This window comes from Biomphalaria glabrata, chromosome 14, assembly GCF_947242115.1.
Source record: "Biomphalaria glabrata chromosome 14, xgBioGlab47.1, whole genome shotgun sequence".
Lineage (NCBI taxonomy): Eukaryota > Metazoa > Mollusca > Gastropoda > Planorbidae > Biomphalaria > Biomphalaria glabrata.
Window position 1 is genome coordinate 1,427,258 of NC_074724.1, and position 22,307 is coordinate 1,449,564.

The 22,307-nt window shown below is 35.1% G+C and overlaps 1 protein-coding gene across 1 annotated transcript in view; it reads left to right on the plus strand.

Moving 5' to 3' along the window:
- The first annotated feature begins 2,141 nt into the window (after window positions 1-2,141).
- Window positions 2,142-22,307, plus strand: part of LOC106077170 (uncharacterized) — a 35,246-nt gene continuing 15,080 nt past the window's right edge. The window contains exons 1-8 of the mRNA XM_056010413.1: window positions 2,142-2,239; window positions 2,924-2,986; window positions 3,803-3,848; window positions 4,133-4,198; window positions 4,315-4,380; window positions 4,528-4,605; window positions 4,908-4,973; window positions 5,089-5,154. Of these exons, the coding sequence (XP_055866388.1) occupies window positions 2,924-2,986; window positions 3,803-3,848; window positions 4,133-4,198; window positions 4,315-4,380; window positions 4,528-4,605; window positions 4,908-4,973; window positions 5,089-5,154 (451 nt within the window). The 5' untranslated portion in view covers window positions 2,142-2,239. The remainder of the gene's footprint in view (window positions 2,240-2,923; window positions 2,987-3,802; window positions 3,849-4,132; window positions 4,199-4,314; window positions 4,381-4,527; window positions 4,606-4,907; window positions 4,974-5,088; window positions 5,155-22,307) is intronic.

The following is a 22,307-nucleotide window of genomic DNA, read 5'->3' on the forward strand; positions in this document are numbered from 1 at the left end:
TCGTTGCAATTCATCTCTTCACTTCGTTGCAATTCATCTCTCCACAACTTGCATCGAGCCGTATTCCACAGAAGAGACCGCCGACACACTTCCCAGTGTCGCTTCAGGTCTCCCAAAGCTGAACCAAGTCGAACTCAAGTCTACCGAATCAGAGCCGAACACGTCTTACATCGACTGTATCGACTGTAACGGTTCAAGTCCACTGTAGTTCGCTGTATAGACTTTAACGACAGTAGTCCACTCCAGTTAACTCTACCCTAGTTAACTTGCATCAATTCGTACACATTTCTCTTCCACTAGAGCCGCACACGTCTTACATCGTCTGTATCGACTGTAACGGCTCACTCACGACTGACTTATTAAGAGCCCCAAATCGCTCCTCCAAAGTTGCACAAACACTGCTAGTATCCTCTGGAACAACACTGAGGAAACGTTACATCCTGTCTTTATTTAAACATGTAGATTCCAGAGAACACTCGCTGCAGTGTCATCTATCTGTCACTGTTCATTAGTAACTGCCCACTTCTTAGATCTGTTTTTCCCCTGGAACAACACGTGAGGACACGTCACATCCTGCCTTTGTTTATTCGCATAGATTCCAGAGGACAATGGCTTCTGTGTCATCTCGCTGGGGTCACACGTTTACCTCTACTTGTCACTGTTCATTTGTAAAAAACATATATATAACCCTATTCGCGATGCAAAATGGTTTAGCGTGCTATATTGAAAGGCAAGGGACAGTACTGGCATGAGCTTTGCAAGTGAATAGCGCCCGTGTTATGGTCATCTGATCATAAGCCTGCGCAGACCAGAGACACAGTGTGTAGGAAAGCGGCAGTTTAAGACCGAGCGCGTTGAGACCGGGACTGTTAGTCAGCAATGAAATCGGTCTTGGTGCAGTCCTCCAGTGAAACGTACGAGTCCAGGAAGAGACAGTAGAGTTTATGAGTTTAGTACAGTAATATTCGGTCTAACGTTGTAGCTGTTGATTGTATTGCCAATTGTGTCGTATTGGTTGTTTTATTTGATCCTTAAGTACCAGAATATTTGGAGCCTTGTTGTCAAGTTCTTTATGTGTTGATGTGTTGTGTTGTATTTAGCAGTGTTTACAGAAGGTCTGAGTAGAAGAGAATCGTAACAATATATATATATATATATATTCAAGATTATTAGTCTAGGTGTTTGGCTATGTAACATGAGACTTAATTTTATTTTCGGATGAGCTGCTTTTACATATAAATTTTTCCAACTTGGGTGTCACACGAGTGTCAGCCGTTGCAGACAGCATCTCACCTCACTGATTGACGCCACTGTCTTGGGATTAAATTGCTGTATTAATCATATCTTAAAATTTTAGTGGTCTTCGAAAGGGGAATGGATGCTATTAGTATTTTGTGGTCTGTGTTTCCGTCCGTCCGTCTTTCCCGTTTAAATATCAGAAACTACATGAGAAATGAAAATAGAACATCATGACTTTTTTGATCTTTCAAAGTTCTAATGTAAAGGCTACTTTTTTTCTTTTCCAAAAAGTGAACCATTTTATAAATTATCTATGTAAGCAGATTTTTTTTAACTCAAGAAAAACATTAAGAAACTGGAACAGACGCAAAAAAAAAGAGTAGTAAGTTTCATAACAAACGAATATTTAAATTTGACTAGAGTAACACTATTGTAAAATCACTAAATTTAGAAAGCCTTTAGGATAGAATTTTAAAAAATGAAGTAGCAGTTATACATAAAACACTGAACCATAATCTTAAAATACAAAAACAAAATCTAATAAAATACTAAAAAACAAAACTCAAAGGTAAAGGCACATTCCTCGTTCCATATGCTAAGACTATTTTGTACAAATGCTCCATCTTCCCTAATGCTATAAGAGCATGGAATGGATGCCTGAGCTAGCCAGGAAAACCATTGACTTGGCAAATTTAGGTCATTATTTAATATGTATAAATATATGCATTACGCCTAGGATATAGTCATATTTTTTTGAGTAACGTCTGTTTTATATAAAATAAGATGCGACCTTAAAACGAGATAGCCGAGTGTCAATCATGAAGGCCGTCTGTTTCTAATTTTTAATAAATATTATTGTAAAATTTACAATAACTTTTAAATAAATTCATAAACAGATGGATTCAAAATACCAGTCTTTATTGAGATTCGAACACAGGACCCAAGGTTCGGAAGCCAAGCACTTAACCACTCAGCCGCCAAGTCCTCTGACATAGACACGGTAGATAACTTTTGATTCACAAGCTGGGCATGTGTGTGGTTATAATTGCACGTATATGTTTGTATCTGTATGTGAGTTTATAATTTAATGTATAGCGCCAATTATGTGGTAAAATGAAAACTAAACTTATCAGATAGTGATATTTTAATATAGTGTCTACACATATTTTTTGTGACTGAAGGAATTTCTAGCTAAATATAAATTATCAATAGACACCAAAGTTTGGTAGATTTTTTCGTCGTTTGCAAATTTACTTAATTAATTCTACTTCCTTAACGTAAAGTTAGTCGAATTCCGCCGACACATGTCCAGAAATAAACATAAAAAATACTCTCCTGTGAGAGACAACTGGATCCCAAACATTGACAGCAAGTGCGGACAACTCTTTAGGACATATCAAGGCTTGTCAAAAGAAAAGAAAAGGGCTGGGCAAAGCTCAGATAAAAACTGTAACAACAAACGTTCACAGCTAATGTTCGGAAATGTATGAAAAAAAAAGTGAAACATGAGTTACAACAAGGTCTACAAAGTACTCATAGTTTCGTACGTCATTTCTTGAACTGGAAGATAAAAATGTCTATTTGGGTAGCAAAGTGTTAAAAAAAGTTTCAGTTATCTGCCCTTGTATGTTTGGTAAAAATTTTTTTTGAACCGATTCTTATTTATTTTTTTATTTCGTCAAAGATGTCCTGCAAGAGAAAAACTCCATTTGATAGAAAAGTGTGTAAAATATTCAAACCAGACAAAGTAAGTCTATAGTTGTTTAAATTAACTACAAAATTTTCTTTTATTTAGGCACAACTCTAACATTGCCCATATCTCAACAAAAAATCTTAATCAGTGGTCTTTAACCTTTTTTTAGCGTACCGCCCCACTTTTGTATCTTTTTTTTAAAAAAATCCACCAGCGCCCTCCTTTAAAAAAAAATGGCGAATTTGAACAAAATGACATCTATTTATTAATTGTTATGCTTTCACTATCACTTATCCTACACGGGAGACGACTGCTTGTCAAAGGCGATCTTGCTTGGCGAGTTTTGAGTAGGACGGATTTATTTAGGCGATATTTTGTCATCATTGGCATAAAATAAAGTAGCTGACAGTATTCACTGGTAGCAGATGGCCTCTGAGATGGAGGTTGGAGAAACTTGGCCTACATTGTGATTATGTGCCAAAAAATCACAACTCAAACATAAATGATGATTATGCCAAATAATAAATACCATTATAGAAGGCCTAAATTAAGTGAAATTATACATAGATCTAGTTATCAGGCAAGTACACCTCACATGCAAACAGTCCAGTCCGGCCTCGCGATGCCTGCAACCCAATGCAAAGTAGAATAGCCAAGTAGTGTCCATGCAACTACAAATCAGGCTTGACTTCAGTATCAAGTGTCCTTAATACAATTAAAAAAACAACAAAATATTTCTTTTTTTACTCTACAAGCAAAAGAGATATAAAAATTAGATTTTTCTGATAATATTTCATTGATGTAAATTTCTTTATATATAAAGAAACAAATGAAAGCAACTTTATATACATGTTTTGTTCTAATTTTCAGAACTGTACATTCATTTCTTTTGCAAAAGAACTCATTGATCAAACTGGTATAAAATCAGAGTGAAACAATACCTAAGTTTAAAACTAGTCTTATGGCTTTATTTTATTATCAAATTTTTTTACTTAAATTTTGCACAATAATAAGTAGCATGTCAAATTCAAGTTGTTGCAAAGTTAGGTCTATGTTCAGCTTCTAGAACTTTATTTTAAATATTTAGTTTCTTCTCTATAGAAAAATGCAGTATTTTGAAAAGTATTTTGTGTTCTTTTAGAAAATAATTATATCTGTAAAAAAATAGACTGACTGACATATGTATTTAAACTATTTCAGTTTTTCCATATTATCCCCCTGACCTAGCAGACTTTATCAGTCTTGGGGATGAGAATCAAGATACAGGTAAACTTTTGGTTTGTAAATGTTTAGATAGAGAAAGGTTTTTGTATAAGTCTATTTTCTAATAATAATAAAAGAAAAGAATATATAAAATAGTTATTTGACTTTCATCCTTTCAGATTCTCATCATTTCACCAGTGACCAGTCCAAGGTCCAGTCAGATGATGTTGAAGGTCTACTAATTGGTAACTTCTGAGTTTCATTTTTAGTGTATAAACTGTAGAGATCAACACATGAGTTAGACTTGATCTATTTATAGATATCTCTTGATAGACTCAATACTGTACATTGTGTTGTAAACATTGGATCAAGTTTATTTCCTTGTCCTCCAGATGATCATGAAACTCAGGAGTCAGAAGGTGAAAAAGCTGATCTTCACAAATATCTTGTGGGCTGTGAGAAGAATCCAGGTCATAGCCAGTTTATACCTGTTGATACATTCAGCAAGAAACAATTCCTAAGTTTAAACTAGTGTTATGGTTTTATTTGATTATCAAATTTTTCACTAGAATTTAGCACAATAAGTAACATGTCAAATTCAATTTGTTGCAAAGTTAGGTCTATGCTTAGCTTCTAGAACTTTATTTTAAAAAATTAGTTTCTTTTCTATGAAAAAATGCAGTATTTTGAAAAAACAAATTGTTGTTTAAAAAAAAAAGTATATCTGTAAAAAAAATTAGACTGATTGACACATGCATTTAAACTATTTCAGTTTGTCCAAAGGATAAGACTGACCTAGCAGACTTATACAGTTATGGGGATGAGAATCAAGATACAGGTAAACTTTTGATTTGTAAATGTTTAGATAGAGAAAGGTTTTTGTATAAGTCTATTTTCTAATATAATAAAACAAAAGAAAATATAAAATAGTTATTTGACTTTCATCCTTTCAGATCCTCATCATTTCACCAGTGACCAGTCCAAAGTCCATTCAGATGAGGTTAAAGGTCAACTAATTGGTAATTTTTGAGTTTCATTTTTAGTGTATAAACTGTAGAGATCAATACATGAGTTAGACTTGATCTATTTATAGATATCTCTTGATAGACTCAATACTGTACATTGTGTTGTAAACATTGGATCAAGTTTATTTCCTTGTTCTCCAGGTAATCATGAATTTCAAAAGTCAGAAGGTGGAGAAGCTAATCTACACAAACATCGACGTGACTGTAAGAAGAATCCAGGTCACAGCCAGTTTATACCTGTTGATACATTCACCTTGAAAGATTTACCTGACGATCTTCAAGACGATGATTTGTATGAACTCATCAAAGTTACAGCTGACCTCACTGTTCAAATTAATGTTAGAAAGATAAGTCCACACAGACCTGAGCATTGGCCTAAGACATCTCAACCATATCCATATTTTAAAATGTCAGAAAAAAAAATAATTTATATACAGGAAGTGGAAGAGTGTGGATTATAAAGAAGTATCAAGATGGAGACGTACACTTTGGACGTACTGGCTACCCAAAGTGTTGGTGTAGAAAATGTGAAAAATCAAACTCATCCAGCAAAGTGTGGTGGGAGTTTGGAGTGAACACAGCCACACATGTGGTTTTTGATAACATTGAGGCCGAATACACAACCTTGAGATTGTTTTATGATAGAGATGGAAGTCCAGAAGTCATTGTTGATAAGCTCTGTGTTACTGATACCATAATTGAGGATGACAGGTGTGAGTTGAGATGTGTGACATGTGATGATAATTTAGGAAATAAACTGATGCAAACATGCATAGATTTTGAAAAAATCAATATGAAAGTCTATCACAAATACTCTTACTCTAGATCTAAAAAAAAGTTGACTTTTATAGTGTCACATCCTCATGGATGTTCTAAACAAATCAGTGTTGGTCAATGGAAGGACAAAATAGAGGTGGATATTAATAAATCTCAGTTTACTTATACAACTTGTACATGTCCAGGAAGTAGTGGAGCACATGTCTACTGTCTAGGGTATAACTGGACTTTTACTAATCTTATCCACACTGGATGTTTTTTGAAGTCTGGGTTAAATTGCAGTGGAGTTAGTCATGTCTATTAAGTTGTTTCCATTGTGAGTTGTCCAGCTCCACCATGAAGATGTCTTTGAGAACCTTTGACATTCTAAACATCAAAATCAAATGTCTCTTTAGTCTTGAGATAAATACATTTATACTTTGTAATAGATGTTGATTTATTTATTTACTAGAAACATTTTGTTTTGGACTTACAAATACAAATCTTCCTATTGCCTTAGATCAACTTTTTTTCTTGTTATGTAAATAAATTGTGTATGCTGTCTTTAAACTTACAATATTTTGTTTCCCTTGTTATTGATGTTGTTGTTTGTAATTAACATTTACAATAATTGAAACCTGTTTATTTACAAACAAAATATACCAGGTGTAGATCTAGAACTTGCTATCGACGATCAGGTTTGTGGAAAAAATTACTAGATGTAGTTCGTATTTTGTTTGTTTTTTTTTTCATTTAAAAGGTAATTTAAAAGTTTGCAAACATTTCAAATACAAAAAGTTATCAATGATAAAAAAATGAATTGAAAATGAATCAAAGTCCATTTTTTCATGCAGCCATGTCTTTTTTTGCACCTTTAGAAATTTTCAATAAATTGTCTGCATCATATTTTAAAAGTGTAAATAAATTATGTCGACGAGTAGGCTGTCAGGGTTATGTTAAGGCCTTAGCTCGTTTGCCCGGGCCCCTGACTTTCAACAGGCACCTTCGTGCTTACAATAATAATCGACTCAATGTTAACAATGTAACTGTTTAATGACATGAATATAATTAATAATGACAACTGATGGAGTAATGACATTGAATCTAAAATAATCGAATATTGTGGTTATAGCTATTAAACAATAGTTCTGCACCTTGCTATCCCACAACGCCACACGTTCAACACTGTCACACTGCCGATAACAAACTCCAATGTAAATCTTGATAATCCCATAACTAACTCCCTGTAGAAACAAATAGTAAAGACAAACTAACAAAAGGTCTAGTATACTATGGCATCGAAACAACTGCGAAATGCAGTCATGCCTTAGATACTCACCCTAAACAGGGGAACACAGAAGAATCTCAACAAACGTTACACCAGCATACCAAAACCACTCCATAAGCCTACAAGCAGCAACGCAACAAAGAAAGTGCGTTCAAAAAATGTGCACTTAAATTTTAATAAACATTGGTGCTAATACCATAATCTACGCACCGACATAGGCAATGTTGGTAACGAAATAAATAAATAATGTATTATAATTAGTTAATGGTATTAAAAACCAATTAAAACAAAACAACACTAACTAAATTTCAATATTAGAAACCACAAGACCAAGAATGTTGTATTGATCCTTATAGAGATATGTGATTACCTGAATGTATTTCTACATTTCAAAAATATACATAATTACAAGAGTCATTAAGTGACCACTGTAATGGTGTATTGGTTTAAGCTCACGTATTTCTCCATTAAAAACAACAGTTACATAATTAGAAGAGTCATTGTGTGACTGTAATGATGTATGGGTTGATTGAAGCTCACGTATTTCTATAAGATTTTGATAAGAACATTTGATGCTTGGCTGTACTGCACAAACTTGGTAAGTACATTAGAAGTATGTAAAAGTAAAGTTCTCTTTCAGACATTAGGATCTATGCGACAGATCATGTAAAGGTTGTCTGTTTCTGCGGTCAGGGTTAACGAGGGTGTCAAGTGCCTAGCACAACGTCAAACTGACTATACTATTCTCAACAAAAATATGTAGGTCACAGCTGGGGCTGCGTAGTCAAAGGAAATACTGTATTCATTAATCTTCTTCCTCGAAGACAAGCTTTATTATGTGTGTATTTATGTACGTATGTATGTATCTCTCTCTCTCTCTCTCTCTCTCTCTCTCTCTCTATCTCTCTCTCTCTCTCTCAGTCTTTCTCTTTCACTTTCTCTCCTTTGCCTCATTATAATATATATATATAGATATATATGAATTTTCGGGAAACACACATTGTCTCCCATTACAGACGTGAATAATAGAAACCATCTCTTGTACTTCGTATCTATAACTCTATCTAAAGGTGAAAACATTTCAAACAATTTTAGATGGAACCTGTCCTCAGACATCTTCAACGCCAACACAACTACGACCTAGATCCCCAGGAACTTCAACAGTGAACGGCTTGGGTTCAGCATCACATACCAACTCAACAACACAACAATCTAAAACATCATCAAACAGAGACGTTGGACTCCATAATGTGGCAGTGTATCTTATATTCTGCTGGCTTATCTTATTTACTTATATGTATTGTTGTATAAGAACAGAAAAAAACGATGCCGTGTCAATTATATGCCTACAAATGTAAGTGAAATCAATAAGGCGATACAAATACACTGTTAAACACAAGATACTGTTTACACCAGAAAGCTGTAAAATCAAAAGAAACAGAAGGGCGTGAAACTATCAGGATTTTATCTTCTTGGTAACTTGATTGTTTAATTATTTAATAAGAAGCAAGAGCCTAATTAAACGTACAATAATTTTGAAGTGAAGTTATATGTATGTACATTTCTTATGCTATCCTGAATATTTATAATGAATAAATAGAGTGTAATGTTTTGTGTGTCGTTATATAACCCCATAATATTATTTAAATTTAAATTACCACTATTAGTTTTATTATTGCTCTATCCTAAATACATAATTTTAAAACATGATTAAGAAAAATAGGAAAGATAAAGGACATATTAGGACTTGGATTGAAGAGATGAAGGACATATGAGGATTTACGTTGAAGAAATGAAGGACATATAAGGATTTAGGTTGAAGAAATAAAGGACATATAAGGACTTAGGTTGAAGAGATAAAGAAAATATAAGGACTTGGGTTGAAGAGATGAAGGATATATGAGGACACACATAAAAAATAATGCATCTACAACATGCGAACTTGTATGTGATTCCATTAAATTTACTTTCGAGTTTTTTTTTTTTTTTTTTAATTATTGTATTGGCACGCGTGACTGCCCACTTGGTTAAAGAGAGTAAATAAAAAAAGTGTTACTGATCGTAATGAAAGAATATTTGTCAATCGCTAGTGTAAGTCAATGATTCCCAAACTGTATTCCTTTGAACCCTAGTGTTCCACGAGGTCTGAAAAGGTGCTCCACAAACTACTACAATAATTAACTAGTAGGCCACCATGTAAATTACTCTCACTTCAAATAAGCCAAGTGTTCCACAAACTACTACAATAATGAACTAGTAGGCCACCATGTGAATTACTCTCATTTCGAATAAGCCAAGTGTTCCACAAACTACTACAATAATTAACTAGTAGGCCACCATGTGAATTACTCTCACTTCAAATAAGCCAAGTGTTCCACAAACTACTACAATAATTAACTAGTAGGTCACCATGTGAATTACTCTCACTTCCAATAAGCCAAGTGTTCCGCTAAATACGTGGTCGAGAGGCTAAGTACACTTGAACTTGGCTTGGTTTGTCTACTTATGAAGGGGTTCGAGGTTCGATACCCGACACGAGGAGAGTTGTGTTTACTGAGCCGAAAACACATTTCATCTAAGTCCTATTACGAAGTCGAGCTCCTTTGATATGTAGTGAAGTGATTTACATTTATCTGTATCCTTACCTATCTCTTTAGTCTGTTAAACCGTTGGGGCAACATGCAAGATTCGTCGACCGTCTTTCTCCATTCCACTGTCCTTTGCCTAGGTAGAACCTCTTTTAATGGCAGGCCCGTCCATTCTTTTATGTTGTCCTCCCATCGCTTTTCTTTCTGCCTCTTATATTCTTTTTCCTGGTGGTGTTCCCAGAAGAAAGGTCTCTGCGAGCCCCGGAGATCTGGTAATATATAATGTAAGTGGTTTATGTAAGACCAATCATCATGGTACTTCGTCAGACCTGTGACGTGACAGCGAGCTATCGGTCTCCCCAGACCACGTGACTGGCCTACTATGACAAATGGTCTAGATCAGGGGTGGGCAAATTACAACCCGCGGGCCTCATGCGGCCACATGCGGCCCGCCGAAGTGCTTCGTGCGGCCCGCGGACACCCAAAAATTCAGGCATGCCCACATATTACACATATAAAAATGCAAATATATTAAAAATAAATAATTGTAACTATGAAAAGAAATTATTGAAACATTTGATTTTTATCACAAATAATGAAGAGGCTAAAAAAACTCGAAGCAGGACGTTTTGGCGCCGCCGTTTTGGCCCCGCCGTTTTGGCGCGAAATACATTATGTACCTTTATTGTATTATTTCTTTTAAAAGAATTATTCATATCTATGTTTTACACGAGTGTTTGTGTTAAGACATATTTTTCACGTACTAAATGTAAATGTGTGTTTGTTTTTCACATCATTTTCTATAATAAACATTTTGGCTTGTGTATGTCTGTTTATTAAGAGGCACACTTTTATTTTCAAAAAAAGTTTTTTTAAGATATTACTTTAAAATTAAAAACAAAATGAATCGATGCTAGACTAAAAATTGATGCCATTATTTGTTTACATTAACATTGGTTTATTTATTGACTGTATGGTATCTCCATCTATACATACCAAATACTTGCTAATAATAAGTAAAAATAAATACATGTACCATGTTTCTCAAAATACTTTAAGTTAAGTATACATAGACACCATGGTTATTTGAATAAGTCGCTGGAATTCAAGGGCTCATTAAAAAAAGCTGCGTGTTTATTAAATTATCGTCAAATGATATCTTGCGCCAAAACGTCCCGTCGCCAAAACGGCGGCGCCAAAACGTCAAGTACCGAAAGAAACTATTGTCTCTAAAAGTCATTCTAAAAAGAATAAAATAAAACAAAGATTATTTGAAATGGTAATATTTCGTTGCATTCAGTCAAAGACAAAAGCCCAGGTCAGTATTTATTTAATGCTATGAAGAACTGTGTTGAAAGAGTTGTGTTGGTTTGTACAATAGGGCAAGGGTAACAACTGCTTTTAAATTTACTTTTAGTAAAATAAAAACAATAACCCGACCATAAACTCATAACGGATAAAGTTTACACAAAGCTACATTGATATAATAATCTAATTATTAAAATAATAACACTACTTATTCATTTATTGGTACAGGGTACACCGTAGGCATTTTACTACTTAAGACCCTTGAATGACAGGGGTCTTCACGCAGGATGTATGTTAAATTATAATAGAAAAGAATATGTGAAACTTGTCTGACTGTTATTGTTGTATTACGCTAGTTGTTTTTTTTTTAATAAATTGCATAATTATAATTTTTTCGCTGTTTTTTTTTTTCATTTTTCTTTTTTTTTTTTTTCGGGGAGGGGAGCTACCAAAATCACTCCTGCTAGGGCCTCCAATTATCTAAGGCCGGCTCTGGCTGGCAGTTCCGAGAAGTACTTGAAGATTAGGAAACAAAAACATTCCGATGTAAGGTAACACAGTATTATCCACTGGCCTAGCATTAGAAGAATATGGAATCTCAAGGTAGAAATGGTTACATTCCTTGAAGGACATTGACTGTGATTTTGTTGCTAATATTTCTAATGAAGAGTTGAAGACAGACTTGATGTTTATCATCGGATGCATTGCTATTTGTTGTCTGCAAATGAAATGTATGTGCATCTTAAATCTTTTCAAACAAAACTATTCAACTTCTTGAGGCCAGCTAGTGAAATCGGGTTTTGCCATTTTCCTTAGCTGAAAGGTGTAACTAGTGAAATGTTTAAAAAGTGCAAGACTAATTTGGATTCCTTGATAGTGGAATTTGAAGCCAATTTTAAGACGTCAAGAACTAGGAACCAGTTCTCAATACCCTCAGTTCACCATTTAATGCAGAAGCTGATTCAGCTCCAGATGTCATAACTCCAAGCAAAGTTTGACCTGAAAGTTCCAGTTAGTTCCAGGAGTTCCATGGTGCCAGAAGCTGTATGTTCACACGTTGAAAAAACTTTGCTGCTAAACTTTCACATTTTTTGGAACCAAAATCATCTATGAACAGGTTGATGCTGATTGACTGTAATTTGACAGCAGTCACAAGAAATATAAACAACTACAATGTTTACTATTGTATCTCGAAATTTGCACAAGAATAAACACTTAAATACTACCCAATAAGTACAACTAAACAGCTTTGAGAATTATGATGCAAAATGACAATAGTAAAATTTAAAAAAAATCATTCGTAAAATTAATTCAAGAAATTGCTAACTCTTGTAGTAGTTTGGGAGTGAAAAAAAAAAAAAAAAAAAAAAAAAAAAAAAAACTATATATTTATGCGGCCCCTCAGTCCCTAAATTTTATTTATGCGGCTTTCGGTAGTAAAAGGTTGCCCACTCCTGGTCTAGATTCATGACACACATTCACAATAGAAAAGAAAAAGTAACTCTGCTAAACACAAATCAGAAAGAATAAAAGAGTTACTCACCTTTGTTCTTTTGCCAATTGTTTCATAAAACAGTAAAACTAAATGTGAAACTCTTGGCTTTTTATTTCTCGTTCTCAATGTTTCGTTAATGCCGTTTGAAATCTTTGATATAAAAACAGAGACCACAACTAGACACACACCTCTGTTAGCGACATATTCTTTGATATAAAAACAGAGACCACAACTAGACGCACACCTCTGTTAACGACATATTTTTTGATATAAAAATAGATACCACAACTAGACACACGCCTCTGTTAGCGACATATTCTTTGATATAAAAACAGAGACCAGAACTAGACACACACCTCTGTTAGCGACATATTCTTTGATATAAAAACAGAGACCACAACTAGACACACACCTCTGTTAGCGACATATTCTTTGATATAAAAACAGAGACCACAACTAGACACACGCCTCTGTTAGCGACATATTCTTTGATATAAAAACAGAGACCACAACTAGACACACACCTCTGTTAGCGACATATTCTTTGATATAAAAACAGAGACCACAACTAGACACACACCTCTGTTAGCGACATATTCTTTGATATAAAAACAGAGACCACAACTAGACACACGCCTCTGTTAGCGACATATTCTTTGATATAAAAACAGAGACCACAACTAGACACACACCTCTGTTAACGATATATTCTTTGATATAAAACAGAGACCTCAACTAGACACACACCTCTGTTAGCGACATATTCTTTGACAATGAAGGAGGGAAAGGATAATTTATTTCGCACATCCTCGGGTTTATTAAAGTTGTAAAAAGACAAAAACTAGCATTACACTGGAGCTGAGGAGAGTGTAAGACCTATGTGTAGACTATATTTAATGTACACTATTACATAAACAGATTTGTCCACCTCCTACGATGTAAGTCTTATTATAGAAAGAAATAATCGTAACTTACGTAGGAGGTACTGTACTATTGGCCTTTTGACTACGTGCGTATGTATTGTATGTGTTCTGATAGTTTAAGTTTTGTAAAATTTAACCTCTGATTTAATGAAATATATAAGGGATATTTTACTGTATAAATCAGCGTTTACTTTGTGTTGCTATAGTGCATACTTGCATTATACTCTTACTTCTGCTATCAATTGATGTGTTAAGTTAGGTTTGGGATTTCTTACATATATAGCGCATACAATCACTAAGAAAGTTCGGAAGTTTGTCGGGCTGACTAGAAGGCCCAAGAGTGATTTTATGTAGAACGAAAGGCTCAATTGGAAAGATTTGCGAAGAGATGCAGCTCATTGTTATATACAAGATATTGAAAAGTCTACTGAAAGTTTCAAAACAACAACAACTGAACTGTTACAAATGTTTCACTTCTTTTCCAACTTTATTTTCCTTGCAAATTATCTCTTTCCTATAGACACAGTTGACCTGCTTCCTTCTTCCAAGCAACTAGAAATGTTTTTGTAATTCTGAGTAAATCAAAAGTTGCTAAGCATTGAATTAGTTTACATTTGAACTAATCTTCGTAAGAAGAATGAATATTAGAGATACTAGTATGTAAATTTTGAAAATCTAAAACAAGAAGTAATATCGTATTAATTTAAGTCTATAACCAGTGTGCAAAAAATGTGCACGGCAAATCTCCAATCGAAAAGATAATTCAATGATGTAAACCAGGGGTTCTCAACTTGTGGGTCGCGACCCCTTTGGGGGTCGATTGACGATTTGCCAAGAGTCGCCTAAGACCATCGAAAATATGGATTGTTATTGTCTATTCTTCTATTGCTGTGCGTGTGTGTGTGTGTGTGGGGGGTCGCGGCAGAATGGGGAATTGTAAAAGGGGTCGCCTAGCTTAAAAGGTTGAGAACCACTGATGTAAACGAAAATTGCAAAACCAATGTGTGCATCGACTCGAACGTCCAGGGTTCGAATCCAAGCCGCTGCTCTCCTCCCGATTTCCTAGATGAAGCATGGGTCTAGGGAGAAGCTTCGAGTCAGAAGGAACGTGCAAAACATGTGAAACAGACAGACAACATGAAAACAACATTGACCATGTAGGTATATATCTGTAGACCATAGATGCACACTAACAACTTATTTCAATAATTTTAAAACTGCTAACTATTAAGAGGTTGACATAACCACAGACGCAAACTAAAATAGTCTTGTAAATGCGTATCTCTAATTAACTCTTTCTCTGCAGAACAAGAGTTACGTTCTTTGTCTCACCTAAATACACAGTAAAAGATTTTTGTTATTTAAACAGTTTGGTATCATTTACGGGAAATGATTCATACTTACTTCACCCATTAGACAAATTAATTGAATTACTGCCCTTCAACACGAGTTTATTGAACTAATTTTTTTTTTTTTCTGTTTAGATTTTCATTCCAAAAAATATTCTTATTTACAATGGATTCTAATTAAACTAATGTAAACCTTACAGATCAAATGTCTGTGCCGCATTTGTTATGTTTCATTTAATGTGTTTTTTTCAAAGACATGTCTAGTGTTGTGCATGTGTTAATGTTTAGTGCTGTTCTTTCCTTCAAGGAAGTTCAAATGGATTATAATATTTTATCAACGGGAAGATAACGTGTCCAATAAGTTAGTTTTTTCTATTGATTCAAAATTAGATTTAGAAGCAGAACTCAAATCAAGCCTAAGGCTTATGTTGCCTATAGCTTTTGTTGCCTATATTTTTTTTGCACATAATTTATGTTGTCTATAGCTTATGTTGCCCAAAGCTTATGTTGCCTATATCTTATGTTGCCTATAACTTATGTTGCCCATGGGAAGCGTGGTCGAGAGGCTAAGTGCGCTTGAACTTGGCCTGTCTTGGCTACCTAGAAATGGCTCGAGGTTCGACACCTGACTCGGGCAGAGTTGTGTTTACTGAACGCCTAAAGGCAGCACGGAAAACCAACTCCTAGATACTCCCTCCACCTCACTGGTCCACAAATGAGATAGGACCAAAGCGCTCTGAGCATGCTATAAGCAAGGAAGTAGCGCTATATAAAAGCTATAATAATATAATATTAATAGTTTATGCTTAATATAGCTTATGCTGACCATAGCTTTTTTTTGCCCGTATCTTATGTTGCCTATAGCTTATGTTGCCCATATCTTATGTTGCCAATAGCTTATGCTGTCTATATGTTAAGTTAGCTATTGTTTATGTTACCTATAGCTTATGTTGCCCATAGTTTATGTTGTCTATTGGTAAATCCAGCACTTCGAGTCACTATTTCGAGTATCAGAAGATGAGAGATCTAAACATGTACATAATTTGCTGTGGAACTAAACGTCTTAAAAGAAATAACACTTCCAACAATTATCTTGCCTAGAAATGGTACTGCTACTACTAGTAATACAAATCTTTATTATAAATGAGGAAACTTGTCTTAACATTTGTGCATTTAAGAAATACATAGAACTCTCCTGAAAAAGAAACCACAATGGCTTTTATTATTACTTATATTTGTATATTTGACTCCACAGGAGTGTGTGTGTGTGTATGTGTTTCAATCGGCTGTCGAGATTGTGGTGAATACTTTGTCTCTATTGACTGAATTGATTCTAATGTATCCACGAGAAAGTCCATCGCAGGGGCTATTTAATATAAGAGAGTGAAAGTTGAAGCCAGAGAATTGAGTGACAGAAAGACTTGTAGTTTTAAGAGAAGTTACATGTTGCTTCAAGTTTTTAGGACGTTGTTATCTCCCTTGTGCTTTAACGGACATTTCTTTTTGACCTTGACAGCTGTGTAATAAGAAGTATGTTCATTTTTTGATTTAAAAGATTTCTGTATATTTTCTTAAGACTCGCTATTGCTACCTATTCAGTATCACTGGAAAAAAGTGAATTGAACCTACTTACAAATATAAATCAACTAGCTCATACCCGTGCCTAGCTACGATTGAAATAATTGATATCTTTGTGTGTGTGTGTGTGCCTAGCTACGATTGAAATAATTGATATCTTTGTGTGTGTGTGTGTGCCTAGCTACGATTGAAATAATTGATATCTTTGTGTGTGTGTGTGTGCCTAGCTACGATTGAAATAATTGATATCTTTGTGTGTGTGTGTGTGCCTAGCTACGATTGAAATAATTGATATCTTTGTGTGTGTGTGTGTGCCTAGCTACGATTGAAATAATTGATATCTTTGTGTGTGTGTGTGTGCCTGGTTACGATTAAAATAGTTGATATCTTTGTGTGTGTGTGTGTGTGTCCTGCCCGGAAGACTTTTCAATCCGTCCATAAAACGGGCCGCATTACAACGCTGCCCCCAACCCAACACAATATTTGATCCTCTAAACCAGGGGTTCTTAACCTGTGGGTCGCGACCCGTTCGGGGTCAAATGACCATTTGCCGGTGATCGCGTAAGTCCATCGGAAAACTGGGGGGTGGCAATTTTTTTTTTCGAATTTGTTTTTTTTTTTGTTTCTAATGTGTTGTAACAAGTATATTTGTACTATAGTGGATATAGATTTACACAAGTGGTGGTGATAGTAAGGGACATTACTCAAATTACATTATTACCAAACAAATTATGAAAAGATTGTCAATTTTAAATACTCAATGAAGAAAAAAAGTATGGTTGAAGAATATAAACAATGACATACATCCAGATGATACATAGGGCACCTTTAGTAAATGTATCCTCCTTGTTGGAAAGTAGACATATTATTTTATAGGTTCTTCTTCGTTGTTGTTATTTTGTTGTTTTATATAATGGTTATTCAAAACTAGATGCTGCTTACCATATCTTTGTTGTTGCAGAATACAATTTTCCACAAATGAATTTACTGTTCATCAATGCGTCACCATTGCGGGACCAAACATTTCTTTGGTGAAGATGAAATCACGTCAATGATACGCTATTGTATTCTAGTCAATGGAAATAAATTCATTATGGACCATCACTTGGAACAAGAGAAAGTTAATAAAAGAAAAGAGAATGTGGAGAACGAGGCCTATAGAGTCAACAATGAAACAAACCTTAACATTCATAGAAAACAAGAAAATAAAAAAATACTTTTTGCAACGTAATTAAAAACAAAAAGCGTCGAAAGTTCTAATGTTGGTCTTTTTCAGTCGTAGAACGACTATGGTTCATCTCGAACACTTTTTCATGTTACTGTGGAGCCCTACTTTGGAGAGACATTCCCGTCCACAAATATTACAGGATAAGGTGACTGTATGTGTGTGTGGGGGGGGGGGGTCGCGGCAGAGTGGGGGATTATAAAAAGGGTTCGCCGAGCATAAAAGGTTGAGAACCGCTTCATTAGGAAGTAATATTACAAGTTATTTAATTATGCTGTGTTAAACCAGTATTTAAACAATAAAAAATATTTTAAATTTAAACAGGCTTAAACGTTCGTTTTTGTTGTAAATTCTACTAAACAAAATATTCAAATGACACTCCATAGATACTGGACTTCTGTCATTAGAGCACGTAGCGAAGTACTTGAATCAGTCAGGAAAACATGACTTAGGTCAAGTATAGTACTGACAGGAATGACTTTTACATCATGGATACGCGAGGACGTAATTATTTTCAAGAGACGTCTGTAGCTTCAGCGATAAGTTAAGGCTCTAAATAGTTGCTAGGAGATTTAAGCCAATGTAGTACTATGCACATATTATGTTGCCTATAGGTTATGTTGTCCACAGGATATGCTGCATATACGTTTAGTTAGCTATAACTTTTGTTGCCTATAAGTTATGTTGCCCACATCTTATGCTATCTATACGTTTAGTTAGCTATAACTTTTGTTGCCTATAGGTTATGTTGCCCACATCTTATGTTTCAGTGGCCCAGGGTGTCATGTGGCCTGCACAACGACCAATCGCTTTTATTTTTCCCCAAATAATGTAACTAACCATTAGAGCTGGGTGCACGCATAGGCGCCCTAAAGATCCTTAAAGTACAATTCCCATTCTTTACTAAGATCCGAACCCGGAACCTGGTTCAGAAGCCAAGCGCCTTATCACTCAACTGTGCACCTCCGCGTCTACAGAGTAAATATTTTCCTGACCTGTGATTATGCAAATGGGACTGTCGTAGCGATGGTTCTCAGTTTGAGTTCTAAAATTCCCTGCCGTGCTAAACCTGGTATAGACTAGGACACAATAATATTCTCTCATGAAGGAATCTCAAGCTCGCAAGTCTAGAGAACACGGCTGTATGGTTTTTTTTTGCTGAGCCTCTGTCTCAATTTAATCTTGGAACGTCAATCTAGGGACTTCACAGATATTGGTTGGCAATGGACAAGTTATGATTTTTAGGTCTCGTATGGTATCTTCCTTGTAGTGCTAAGAACAGCATAATGTCCAATGGTTTTACGTGTCTACTTGAGATATATTATCATCATCATCTTCTTCATTGTCATTATTATGTTGAAGCCCTCAGATGACTTGACCAATACATGAGATGAACTGCGCAGTGGTTTCCAAATCAGGGAGCTCTCCATATTGTTTTTTTTTATTTTAGGGTGTATCGTCACCTGTTAAAAACTCAGCCAAAACACGCCAGTCTATACAGTCGCTAAACTTTTAGTTGCTTCTAAGCTTTTTTATTTATTCTCGTAGTTTTATTTAATTCATCTTATCTGGACCGCTTGTAAATGTTTGCATATTTTTAACTTAAAGACACATCACATTAGATTATGGCTTACAAGAAATAAGAAAACTAAGCAATACAATACCACCCATATTATACATCATAAAAGCAAACCCTTAATTTCATTTCAATCAAAATAATAAAATTTTAATAATTACATAAAATCATCATTTAAAAACACAAAGTCAATCAATTATTTCTCTAAACCGTTTTGAAATGATCATACAAATGTGTTATAAATCCAAACCTCGACTGTGTTCAGTTGTCACAAATATCAGTCTTGACGTGTTTGAGATTAATACATTGGTGACTGTATTATACCACCTAAACATTGCATTTACTGGTTCTATACCTTCAACACTACATAGACAGTATACTGTAGCACCGACGTCTACTTCTTCAGGGCAGTTTTCAAATTTGATGAAAGGTTTAGCTGTCAAGAGAACATTTCTACAATTTTCTAATAGGGCAATTAGAGCATGGAATGGGTTGCAGAAATGTTATGGAGTGTGTGTGTGTGTATGTGTGTGTGTGTGTGTTTCTACTGTGACAGTGAGAAGACGTTATCGATTGGTTGGTGACTATGCAGTGTGAATGATGCAATATAAGCGCCAGTGTCGTAAGATGTCTTGTGTACATTAGGCGACTCCAGAATGCTGAAATGAAAAGGCATATTTTTTGTAAGCTCGATTTTGTTCAAAATACTATTTTATATTTTTACTAAAGTCTACTTTAGACTTAGACTTAGGTCCTCCCGCGCCGTTCGGCGCATTGGGCGGCAAGCTGTCTCCATAATGATCTGTCACTGGCAATGTCTGAAGCCTCCTCCCACCTGATGTCCACTGCTCTGAGCTCCTCCATGAAGGTGTGTCGCCAGGTAATACGAGGACGTCCCTGTTTGCGCTTTCCTCGTTTTGGCTTCCATGTTATCACAACTCTTGGTGTGCCGTAATTCATTTTGACGTAGAACATGTCCCACAAACCTCATGCGACGCTCAGTCACAACATCACTAAGTGTTCGACTTCCAGTTCGGCATAGGATTTCCTTGTTTGAGATCCGGTCTGTGTAACTGACTCCCAAAATCCGTCTCAGCCATCTCTGTTGAGCTCAACAAAGTCTACTACATTTATTTATTTATTTATTTATTTCATATTAAACTATAATATATGATAATACAAAGTATATATAGCATTGTTCACACATGAGCTGTTTCAAGTTTGACAAGTTAGAATATAATACGCCTACATCGATTTAACTGTCTACTAGCAGTTTGGTGCTACAAGTCAACGACCGTACACAACACTAATCAGCCAGAAAAACCAATGAGTTTATAGAAGTTCAGTCTCTAATTAACACGCACGAGTAGAATGTCACCTGGAGACGTCTAGAACGTAATTCTCTTCTTTGAATGAAGGACTGAAATTAACAATGTAAGACTTTTTATTGTTGGCATGATTTGAGTCCTGCATTATCTTATCTTATATATCACAGACGTTACTACAAAACAAGTAGAAAGTTACGCATTTATATGTCCATCTAGTTATACATCTAGTTGTTGGTTTTCCTGTATGATTCAGGCAACCCATTTCATTCTCTAATAGCATTAGGGAGGAAAGAGCACTTGTACAAACTTGCTCTAGCGTAAGGAATAAGAAATGTGACAATTTAGATGAAAAGCACACAACTTCTTTCAGATAGATTTTAAAAGTTTATAAAGATTTAAGTTAATATATGCACCTCAGCAGTAAAAAACGCTGGGCGACTAACCCAAAATCTTGAATTATTTGCTGAACTCCTAAAGGCAACCCGGAAGCCATTTTCCAGATATCGCTTCCCCCACAGGCCCACAAAAGAGATATGATTAGAGAGGATGAATAATGACATGGCATGACAGACGAGCTACACAAAAGAGATATGATTAGAGAGGATTAATAATGACATGACAGACGAGCTACACAAAAGAGATATGATTAGAGAGGATGAATAATGACATGACAGACGAGCTACACAAAAGAGATATGATTAGAGAGGATGAATAATAGCATAACAGACGAGCTACACAAAAGAGATATGATTAGAGAGGATGAATAATAGCATAACAGACGAGCTACACAAAAGAGATATGATTAGAGAGGATGAATAATGACATGACAGACGAGCTCCACAAAAGAGATATGATTAGAGAGGATGAATAATGACTTGACAGACGAGCTACACAAAAGCACGTTTTAAACAAAACAAATTCATAAACGTCTGCTTTGTAAGGAGCAGGGGTGTGTAAGAATTGAAAGTGTGAGGAAGCTGGTTCTTATTGTCAATTGTGAGTTGGACAAGGATTTTAACTAGGGTTTTATTTCAAGGGAGATAATATGTGTAGTCAGTGGTTTCCAAACAAAATAGCGCTATGCATTGGTAAAATGAGAATGAGATAAATACTCTCTTCCTCTTCAAATATCGCATTTTTTTTAGATTAAATAATAGTGAAGAAGATATAGATCTTAACAAAAAGCTGCCCAGGACATCCACTTACTAAAAATCCGGTACTTTAAACAAAGTACTTGCTAATTTAAATTACTTAGATGTTTGTCCTTGAGACATAGCATGACTCACCTCACTGAAAATGTCTGTCCTCACAAACAGGTACTATTAATTATTGTGATCATCATTAACGCTTGTTTTCGGAGATTTAGAAAAGTTTCTTCAAGGAACAAAGATTACTGCATCACTTTCTATTTGTTAAACAGGAATGTCTAGCTTTGTAAGATGTAGCTCTGTCTGGGAACATGACAATTTGGCCGTTGATATATATTTTAAACCACGGACTTTGTATGATCTGAACACGATTTTCATCCCATGGTCCAGACTGAACAGCTTGCCACACAGATTTTGTCGGGGAATAATCCAATGAAGCCACAGAGACTTGCTACCATTTGACTCCACAATATTTCTAATAACATTTGCTGTCAACCATATTTGTGGCAGATATGTCGGTAAATTCGTCGGCGGCAAAAGAAAACATTTCGAAATCCAATTTTTCTGTTAGTTTTGAATGGAGAT